Source organism: Crocodylus porosus, unplaced genomic scaffold, assembly GCF_001723895.1.
Source record: "Crocodylus porosus isolate Cpor-Errol unplaced genomic scaffold, CroPor_comp1, whole genome shotgun sequence".
NCBI classification, from domain to species: Eukaryota; Metazoa; Chordata; order Crocodylia; family Crocodylidae; genus Crocodylus; species Crocodylus porosus.
The window spans coordinates 59,199,131-59,210,646 of record NW_017728947.1 but is presented as its reverse complement, the minus strand read 5'-3'; the positions used below and the strand labels follow the sequence as shown (position 1 = coordinate 59,210,646).

The following is an 11,516-nucleotide window of genomic DNA, read 5'->3' as shown; positions in this document are numbered from 1 at the left end:
GAAGTGGTGCAGGCTTCTACCCTGGGGGTCTTTAAGAGGAGGTTGGATGAACATCTTGCTGGGGTCATTTGACCCCAATATACTTTCCTGCCATGGCAGGGGGTCGCACTAGATGATCTGCTCAGGTCCTTTCCGACCCTACAAACTATGAAACTATGAAACTATGAAATAATGATATACTCACAGAATAGTTGCTCCTTTTCTCCAAAATAATGCTACTGAAAACTGGAGTGTGGCCATTATGCCCTCCCTAAAGCAAGACTGAGACAGCATCAGTGCTAAACAGAAGTTGAAGCTGTGTATTTGAACTTCCCCATCTTTCATGGTTTTGCAAACAAAACTGAATGTGGAGTGGAATTCATGAGCTACATGTCATGGGCTTCCATGACTGTATTCCTATTCTTTAGTAAATCATATATTTTAAGAGAAACACCTTTTGAACAAATCTGTTTAGAAATGTGGGACTAGGTTTAAAAGGGTATGCTAATGTTACAATATTTAGAAATTGGACATTACTTATTTGGCTGGTACCTAAGTAAATATGATTCTCTGGTTTTTGTTGTTGTTTTGTTTGTTTTATTTCTAAATTTCTTGAAGTAATATATTATGTCTTTCTGGTCTCATAAGCATTATTTATTCAGCTTTTTTATTTCTATTTTAGGTGGTGTCTCCTATTAATAAAATCAAGGCAACAGAGTCATTGTATCAATGAAATATACTATGTATTACTCACATGGTTATAATTGCAATTATTGCAATACATTACAATATTTTCATTTGCTTGTGAATACTTGCAGATATGAGTAGTGTTTTTGAAATTCAGATATTTGTCCACCAATGAATTCCAAGCCTTGCAATTGGCATTTTGATTTCTCAGTTTGCTGGAAATAATGGTTTCTGAATGTGTGCATATGTATATAATTATGTTAGTGTTGTGCTGGTATGTATTTAGAGCTTTGCTAATTCATACTATTGTTTGAGAAACATTTTGAATTAAAGATTTTTGTGAACAAGAAAGTGATGCAAAATATTTTGCTTGCATTTTTTGAAGCCCAACAATCAGTTCCTAAGAGAGAGTAACTGATGAACGCTCAGCAGATTCTAAGTTATTGCAAATTTAACGCCCACCAATAATATCAGGTGGCCAGGAGACAGTTTTAACTTTTCAATCCATATCAGTGCCCCTCCAGTTTGTATATCAAATAGTGATGATGAGTAGGAATCCTGCCTCTATTCACCTCCCATTTTTATGGAGGGAAAAATGGTCTCCATAACAGTGCACAATGAAGTTTTAAAATCTGTCACTGTGTCAATTTTAAAATAAGTACAAAAGATGACCTTTTCAATTTGTCAGCAGGAAGGTACTCTATGAAACAGGAGGAGCTGGAGTCCGTGCAAGGTCCTTATGGAGAGTGGAACCCCTTCGAATAAGGTACTGTAATTTCATATGCAGTGTTTTGTGGTAGCCTTCTTACATTACTGGAAGTTTTATTGGACCTTCTACTAGTTTTTGGGTTCACCTTGACTAAATAGGTGTAACTTATTTTATTCTTTACATTAATAATAATAATAATAATAATAAAACATCTGTAATAATACATAGACTAAGGGAAAATTGCTGAAAATATGATGACATCAGGCAGAACTGTTTTTTAAAGTAGCATTTTTCAGAATATTCAGTAAGTCTCAAAAGTCAATACAGAAATATGTTGACTGTATTTCAGGTGTACATTAACCTTTCCTGTCTCATTTTCTTAGCTGGAGTGGAAGTAACATCAGATGGGGTCAGCCTTTCCGCCTTCGGCACATAACAACAGGAGAGTACTTGGCTCTGAGTGAAGAAGAGGGTCTGATATTGTTAGAGAGAGAAAAATCAGATACAACATCCACTGCCTTTTGTTTTAGAGCATCAAAGGTAAGCCATAATTAAATCAAATTTTTCTTTCTTTTTTTTTTTAACAAAGATGAGGTGCTTAACTGCTGCATTTTAATTAGTTTCACCGTTTTAGAAAAATCATCAGAAAAGGAAGCGATTATGAATGATCTGAAATGCAAGATGGAGCGTGAAAATAAAAAATGCTAAAACAATTTTTTAAATTACAATATTCTGGAGAAAATTACTAGCCAAAAATAAATGCATAATAATATCTAAAATGTATGCAGTTAAATTTGTTTTCCTAGAAGGTAAAACATTTAGTAAAACAAGTCACAAATAAAGAAATACATTCCTGATATTACTTCTCAAGTTGCTGTAGATGTCATGGGGATATTATGTGGTTAAGGGGTCCTATAAAACTGCGAATGCCACAAAATCATGAGTGATTGGAGAGGTGATCACAAAAAATTCTGTGTTAATGGGTTTTCAGAACTTTTAAAATCATGGTTTGAGAACCTCAGACCTAACCCATCCTTATGAAAAGACTTCTGTCACTGTAGTTGTATGGTAAACACTACGTTTGAACATTTTAAATATGTTCATTTTTATTAGTGTAGCTGCATATAAAGTCCTAAGAACATACTTCTGACTAGTGGAGACAGACCAGAAATTAGGTTAGTGGGGAGTTAACTATCCCCTGAATGCTGAATATGTAACTAAGTAATTTTCCAGACCCTTGTGGAATGAAGGGGCTAAGCAATATTAATCCTGCGTGCGACTTGAGAAAGACGTGTTTTTTTCCCAATGCTGGCAATTTTGCAACATATTTGGCATCTTGCTTCATTGTCTAATTGTTCTTGAAGTTTCCTCTAACCTTTAACCTCAACCTTTCCCAATTCTGTTCTTTAATACTAGTACTGATGACCCTTTACAATCTTGATAGCCTTTTCAAATAAGTAAATACTCTCAGCCTCCACAGTCAAGACATTTCCTATTGTAAACATAGGAAAGCTCGAGAAAATGCTGTACGAGCTTATCTGTTGTAGTAGAACTTGGATCTTTCTTATTTGGGTAGTTTGCATCCTGCTTAATTTGCAGTGAGCTCCTAAATTAAAAATGAGTCACTGAGGCGTTGTATGGACATTCAGGGAGGTTGGAGAGGTTCAGTTGTGTTAAAAATAGCCACCCAATCTAAAGTAATTTGGGATGAGGGGACTAGTGGAAAGGGTTGGAGGGATCAGGAGGGCAAGCAGGCTCAGGGAGGGCCAGAGGGTTCACAATGGGATGTGTGGGACAGGTGGAGTCCACAGGGGTAGCAAGGGGGCATCTGTAGGAGAGATTAGGGGACTGGGGAGGAGGCATGGTCCACAGGGGTTTTGGTGGAGTCTAGGAAGATTTGGCAAGATTAGGGGGCTCACAGGGTCCATGGGAAAAGTTGGGAGGGATGGGGAACTCTCCCCCCACCTATGGGACCAGGGGCAATTTACACACCCCAAACTCCCCATCCCCAGACAGACAAGCGCCCCTTGGTGAACCTGCTCCCCATACCTCCTGTCCCCCTCCCCCACACTGGAGGAACTTGTAGGATGGAGGGTTGGCAGGCTTGGGGGAGCTGGATGTCCATCTGGAGGATCAAAGGGAGGGGCTGGGGCACTAAAAATAACCTGGTGTCAAGGATGGGGTAGGAAAAGTGCAGCCCCATGGCTGGGGTCAGCAGCTGAGACTACACTGGGAACTGTACATAAATTCAGCTAGATTGGACCTAAGTTAGACTACCTCAGAGGTACACTTAACTTAGGTTGGGGCACTCATTTTTAGCCTGATCTAACTGTCCTGAGCTTCTGTGTATTTCATACTTAGATCCACCTAACTAGTGTGAGCAAGTTAGGGCAACTAAATTAGATTGGGTGGCTATTTTTAACATAATCTAACCTCCCCCTAACCTCCCTGGATGTCTGTGTGCAGCCTCAGCTGTTTGCTCTGGCTTTTAGTTCAAACACCGTCTCTCCTTCAATCAGCTGGAATTCATCTGTGATCCCATACAGCTGATCAGAGAAACATGACCCTTTGAAAATAAAAGCCATAGCAAACAGCTGGACCTGTCCCATACAGCTGTTTGTTGCAGTTTTATAAATCTCTATTCACTTCAAAAACCCAGATCTTTGCAAGGGGGATTTGAGAAGGAGGGGTTTAGAACCTAACCCTGTGAAAGATCGGGATTGAATATCCGTAATTCATACTCTATATTCATTGAATGGCAATAGTAACTCATGCCTTCAATCCTTACAATAACCCTTTAATGCATTTTACAGATCATAATCATATCTTCTTTCTGGTTTTGCTGTTGAATCAACATGCCCTCTTAACTCTTGCTTCAGTCTTGTTTTCCAGCAGTGTTATCATTTGGGTTACTCTGCTCAGAATAACATTCTTCTGACTGTTATTCAAGACTGTTTATCATTTCCACACTTTTTCTGCTGCTCTTGCTTTGCAAATCTGCTTACGTATACTCAGCGTACTTCATTTCTGTTTGTTCAGTTGCTTTTCCCAAACAATTCAGATAGTAGGAATAATTTTTAAAAATGTAAATTCTTCCTTAAAATCTCTAAAATAGATAAGAAATAAAGGAGAATGAGCCATAAGAATGAATGAAGGTAGGAGTTCCTCTAACCTTCCTTTTGATATGATTCTTTGGAAGTGTTGATTACCCATGTCTCTCTCAGAAGTCAGTGAGAACTAGAGTATTCACTTCTAAATATTATGACTTAATAAATATTAAGTATTTAGGTGCTTAATGGAGATTTACAAGGCTACTTCTAGCCACCAAAATTTTAAAGTGTCAGGATTTCTGTTTTAAGGCAAAGATCCTTTTAAAATTTATGACAGGAGGCAGCACGTCCCCCATGCAGCAAATGGAATCCTGTTTTGAAATGGGATGTTCCCATTCCACTGCTGTACTTGGACTCAGATGCTGATTATTAGCCTCTGTGAGAACAATCAGAGAAAGGAACCAGAATGATTTGAAAATATCTGTATTATAAAACTTTTCATAGTTCAAAATTCATATTTTATACTTAAACTTTGATTTTCTTAAGTGTAGACGAGTGGCTATAAAAAAATTACAATCACATTCAAAGTAAATAACATTCTAATGAATTTACAAGTCACAGATGACTCATGCACTAGGATTTTGCATCATTTCTACATTACTGCCAGGCTATCACTATCTTTGGGACTTTAAATGGAAGACAGGATGACATAATAGTTTTAACAGTTACTGTAAACTTAATTAGACTTTGGAATAAAATTCAGTGGATAGATATCTTAGAATCTTTTTTATATGACAGTTGCAAAATGTTCAAGTATTCAGTAGTAAATACATGTTTGCTGCCACAGTGTAAATAACGCAGTTCATACGGAGAATTAAAATGAAAGGAAGTATTTCCTTTTTTGGAGAGAATGGGAGAGAAATTAGAAAATGGATTCCAAGCCTAGTATTTTTTCTGAATTATGGTATATTTGAGCTATAGAAATGGAAATACTCAGCAATAAATGGTCACTGGCAAAGTACACCAAAATGTCAATGAATTGCCTTGATCAAGCTGTTTATAATCCTATGTGCCACACTTTTACTTGCTGTTTAATCAAGATTTTTACTGTATGGCAAATCCTTTTAACACAGGGAGATCTTGGACCATGTCAGGCTCCATTTAAAATAAAGCCCATCAGTCAGTCCATCTAATCACTTTTAGGGGCACTTAATCTTGAAAGCTCTAATTAAACTTTTTTTCCTCACTCCTTTTTTTAATAGAAGGACTAAACACAAGCTGTTGTATCTGCAGTTATCCTTCCTTTGCTTTCCTCACCAACAGAAGACTTCGGGGTTCTTCTCCCATTACCTGGATAACCTTTTGTGACCCTTTTGTTCCTATGGGTTTATTGCTTGCTTGTTTGCCTTCCAGCACTGCAATCCACCCAACCACTCTCCCTGCTCTCCCTCCCTTCTTGTCTTTTATCTTCAAATTATTTTCTTCATAATGCTCTGTGCATAAGTGACTGGTGCCTCTCAAATCTGGGAGGGCACCAGCCCTACTGACAGCATCAGCGTCGACCGTCGGTGGGGATACCAACCCCATCAGGAGGGCATGTGCACCCCCTACCAGTCACCTATGGCTTTGTGCATGTACCTTCACAGCGTCTGATGAAGTGAGCTTGGGCTCAGAAAAGCTTATGCTATATAAGCTTCAGTTTGCCTATAAATCTACCCTGCCTTCTGCCTGACTTCAGACTAATATGGATAACTACCTATGACTACCTCTTTTTCCTCTGTGCTACATTTTCTCTTGCTCCTGCCTTCCCTCTGCAGAATGAGAACCCTCTGCTTTCCCAAAGTGCCTTCCACAGATTGCTGCCAGAACGTTCCCTTCCTTTCCCCATGTCCCAAGCAGTTCTCTCATCTTCATTCTGCCATCCTTATTTTCCTACTCTTTTATTTCTGTTGACCGTTGATTTTTAGTTAGCCACTGCCCAGACCATTTGGTATGACTTGCTTTCCTCATGCTAACTGAAGGGGAGGCAACTTGATCATGGTTTGTAGTCAGAGAAGATTTTGCAGGGGGGAAGTACAGGTATTCTAGTGACAAGGTTTGTGTAAAGAGATATAGGGTTTTCCCAGGAATACTGACCTATCTACCCATTTCAGCTGGTCTTTACCTCTCCTCCCTTGTTTGGCATTATCAAATGACCTGACTGGAAGGAATCCTTGGAAAAGTGGATAAACTACAAGGAGATAAACAGATAAATTGGTAGCTTGTGCTGCAAGTATTAAATGAGAGCTGACCCAAAATTCAAGCTGTATTTTTATTTCTCAGGTTTAAAACTTTTTGTTGCATACCTAATAGCATTACTAGAGGAAAATTAAGACTGGTTCAGCAAAAGTTGATTTAAAAAAAAAAATTTAACTGGTAATGCGTTGTTGACACAGCTTAATTTCAAGAGCATAATATGCTCCATTTAAACTTTGAGTGAAGTAACTTTATTTCAACTTGACGTGAACTTCAAAGACTTAATACTAAGGAAAGATTAAGTACTTTATATGATCAAAGTTTCAAAGTGCTCTGCAAACATTAAGCAATTAATCCACTAGCATTAATAACTGACAACAAAATAATTTCATTTCATTTGTGACATTGCATAGTAATCTTTATAAATGTTTTTGATGTCAAAATGTCCTCACTATAAATATTCATTGAAATAGTTTCATCTTATTTGGACATCATGGTGCAATCTACATAAATGTGACATAACATAATTTCCCCAGGGTCTTTGACGTTGTAATTGTATCCCAAAGGAGTAGTTTGTAATTTCATTCCATTTAGTCTTGGCATTACAATGCTGTCTGTTTAGGCTTAAATAAACATTGAAAAGTGACAGATATATTCCATTCAAATGAATGAAGATAAGAATAGTGATGGTAAACAAGAGTAAATGTTCTTTGTATTGAGTAGCTACTTATATCTGAATATCTTGATTTAAAGTAGATAGGATAAAAATATTATGTATGATATTCTATTCAGGGACTCAAACTAATCATGTGTAGGAGTCAAAGCACTTCCCTAGCTATATGTGTGTTATTTGTCATAATAGGAAAGAAACAGAATTTAGCTGTAGTAAACAGAAAGGGAAACTTTGGTCCAGGATACGGGACAAATACAGGAGGTCTCTCTACCTGATTTACTAGTCCTAGATTGCGGGGGGGAGCCTATGCTGCATAATAGTAACATAAAAAGTATGTCTATATCTCAGCCTAGACTAACTAATCATGAAATATATGTACCATATTGCAATAAATTATGCAAATTGTATTATATGAGTTAGGAGTCAGAGCTACACCTTCCCCTGAAGGAGACATTACTGAGTCCACTGGTATATTTTAGTACAGGGGTGGGCAAAATATGGCCCACAGACTATATGCCTTGACAATTGATCCTATCTGGTCCACCAACCACTGCTGGGAGCCTGAGGAGCACTCTGTGCCTCTCTGCTCTGCCACAGCTGGGGCTAGGCTGGTCAGAGCAGTGCAGACTCCTCCACCTCCTCCCTCTGCATCCCCTCCCCCTGCAGCTGCCAGGCCCACATGGGATGGGGTATGATGCAGCATGTCAAATAGCTGTCCTACCTGTCCACTCACTGCACCCCTGCTCCTACCATGGATGTGGAGAATGGATGTGGGGCAGAGGCATCTGCACACTGTATGGCCTGGCCTAGTTTAAGTGGTCCTCTAGCCTAAATAATTGCCCACTCCTGTTCTAGAAGAAGCATTCCTCTCATTGTATAATATATTACTGTCACTGTCAGTTCAAATAGACTTGGAGCCCTTTGCAAATTGATTTGGCTGGGTTACTCAGCTGCTAGGTAGGGCTGTGCAAAACAGAAGTGTTCCATTTCAACCAGTGTTTCAACATTTTGACAGAACAGTGTTTCATTTTGACTTCTGTTTTGAATCAAAGCGGCTGTTCCGTTTCATTCCATCAAAACGTTTTGCCATTTTGACTCTGTTTTGACATTTTGCCCATAGGATATAATGGGGAAGGTCAAAACAGGCTATGACTTTGTCATTTCAGGCCAAATTTGGATAAAACTTGCAGAAATGGTTGTCCCTTTGGAGGGAATAAAGTGTGCCAGAAGAAGTGTTTCAAGAAGATAGGTGTAGGGGGTTTGGAGAAAGTGCACCCCAACATCTTGAGGGCCAAACTTGTGTCATGTGTATGTGTTAAGCCACATCAGGGTCAAAACTGCAGGAATGGTATCCCCTGCTGAGGCCACAATGCTTGCCAATTTTCAAGGAGATAGGTGCAGGACAAGTAAAACTCGTGACATCGGTGCTTGTGTAACTGTGTCTGCCTTGGGGCACTGGTGGGGGGGCAGGGGGGAAACACTACTGCAGGCCTAGCTGCTAAGCGACTGTGTTACCAGTTACCAGTGAATTATGATTCACTCAGGGACCAGCTCAATACACAGTACCTAGCTACTACTTAACAAGTTCATGAGCATGGATTAACATCTACAAAACCACAGACTAAGGAGAGGAAATAATCAATACAGACAACCCCAGCCTCAAGACAGACACAGTCAGTTGCACCCATGTCATGAGTTTTGGCTGTCAGCAGCTAGGGGTGCAGGGCTCCAGAATTCTTCTGCACTGATCTCCTCGACAGCTGGCAGGCTTCGTGGCTGCAGCAGGGGCTAGCAGGCCTTCAGCTTTCACCCCACTGCAGCTTAACACACACAGTGTCATCCATGTCATGAATTTTGCCTGTCAGCAGCCAGAGGTGCAGGGCCCCAGAAGCCAGACTCCCTCTGCACCTATCTCCTTGGCAGCTGGCAGGCTTTGTGGCCTCAGCAGGGGCTACCACCCCTGCAGTTTTCAGCCCTCTGTGCCTTACACACACAACATGAGTTTTGCTTTCAAGAATTTGGGGTTCAGTTCACAAACTCCTGGAAGATCATTTCAGACTTGTTTCAGGCTCAACTTTAGGAAAAACTGCTTCACAATTAGAGTGTCTAGACTGTGATCATTACTCCTAGTTTTCCCCCAAGGGTACCCTGGTGAACAGTTGTTATCTGAGCCCCAGATGTATGCTTCTGATGTAGCAGTAAGCTGATACCCAAGTCCCCTCTCAGCCTTCTCTTCTTCAGGCTGAAGAGTCCCAGGTCCCTCGGCCTTTCCTTGTATGGCTTGCCATGCACATCTCTGATCATATGGTTAGCCCTTCTCTGGACTCTCTCAAGCTTTACTACATCCTTGTTAAGGTGCAGAGCCCAGAACTGGATGCAGTACTCCAGCTGCAGTCTCACCAGTGCTGAGAAGAGCAGAGTAGAGCAGGAGAATCACTTTGCAATGGTTTATATGGAGATGTATCAATTGACGAATGCCAGTGTATTGGTGGCCTTGCTGGCTACAGCATCCCACTGCCAGCTCAAGTTCATACTGTGATCAATTATTACCCCCAGGTATGTGGTTGCAAGTGTTGGGGGATCTTCAGTCCTGCTGCCTGATGAGACAGCAGTTGCACAAGCACCCATGTCATGAGTTTTGCCTGTCAACAGCTAGGGGTGCAGGGTCCCTGAACCCCCCTGCACCTACCTCCTTGACAGCTGGAAGGCTTAGTGGCCACAGCAGGGCTTAGCAGCCGGACTTGCAGTAGTTTCCCCACCCCCGTCCCCCAAGACAGACACGGTTGCACAAGCACCCATGACATGAGTTTTGCCTGTCAGCAGTCAGAGGTGCAGAGCCCCAGAACCCCTGAACCTAACTCCTTGACAGCTGGTAGGTTTTGTGTCCTCAGCAGGGGTTAGGATGCCTGCAATTTTGACCCTGCTGTGGCTTAACACTTACATGAGTTTTGCTTTCAGGATTTTGGGGTACAGTTTCCCTGAACTCCCTGCACCTATCTCCTTGAAACATGGCAGGCTTTGTGGCCACAGAAGAGGCAAGCATTCCTGTAGTTTTGATCCTGCCATGGCTTAACACATACACGTGACACAAGTTTGACTCTCAAGATTTTGGGGTGCAGTTTCTCTGAACCCTCTGCACCTATGTCTTGAAACCTGGCATGCTTTATCCCCTCAGAACAGGATACCAGGTCTGCAAGTTTTATCCAAATCTGGCCAGAAATGACAAAGTTATCAGCTGTTTCAATCTTTCCCATTATAGCCTAAGGGCGAAATATCGAAACAGCGTTGAAATGGCAAAATGTTTCAACTTGCCTCATTTTGTTTCCAGGCTGTTTTGACCATATCTGTTTCATTTCAATTTTGCTGTTTTGACCTCAAAACAGGTCGAAACAGTGTCGAAACAGAAGTGGTGGCGAATGTTCGCACAGCCCTACTGCTAGGTTTTTAATTCAGCATGAAGGCCTGTTTTCTACTTATTCTCTATCCTTAAATGCTGGGGTCTGCTTTTTTTGAGCAAGAAAAAAGTAAATCTATCTTAGTAATATCTCCAAAGATATACAACAAGTTAGATGTTAGGTAGAATTAGTGTTTTGAAGCAGCTAGTTTGTCAAAGGAATTATGTGGCTAGTGAGAGGTGATATTCCTGTTGCCTATTAGTAGAAAGCAACTTGATAAAGAAGACATTCTGATTCTCTTGGATCTGAAATTACCATTATCACAGAACTCTTAACAGCACAAACATCTTCCACTCCACTGTAGTAATAGTAAACAGGAGCTGAGGCCATTTACAGGCATTCCATGCGTTCCTTTCTCCCAGCACAAAAAGAAAGAGCTGTTCAAAAGATTGTGTGTGGAAGAGAACTGGCTTTTCCTTAAGAAGCTAGATCGGATACCTGCAAGGAAGATTTCCCTCCTCCTAATTTAACTTGAATGGCTTTTGACATTTCTTAGGTGTGGAGCTTACTGCTCCAAGTCAGTCCCAAGGTATGGAAAGAAGGTATGGGAGCTATTCTCCTGCAGCAGGAACCAGGAGAAGTTTTCAGCAGCTGCTAACTGCTACTTGACAACCTGCCTCTTCCTAGACAGGGGAGAGCATAGACTGGATGTGGAGTTGACCCAGGGAGCAGCCTCAAGTGCCCCCAGCTAGAGATCTCAATATCCATGGCACTGGATCATATATATA

At 40.7% G+C, this 11,516-nt stretch overlaps 1 protein-coding gene across 1 annotated transcript in view; it reads left to right on the top strand.

Annotated features, from left to right (window-relative positions):
- The window catches only part of RYR3 (ryanodine receptor 3), a 537,566-nt gene that overhangs the window by 174,358 nt on the left and 351,692 nt on the right, over window positions 1-11,516 (top strand). Inside the window, exons 9-10 of the mRNA XM_019551798.1 lie at window positions 1,358-1,432; window positions 1,759-1,915. Of these exons, the coding sequence (XP_019407343.1) occupies window positions 1,358-1,432; window positions 1,759-1,915 (232 nt within the window). The remainder of the gene's footprint in view (window positions 1-1,357; window positions 1,433-1,758; window positions 1,916-11,516) is intronic.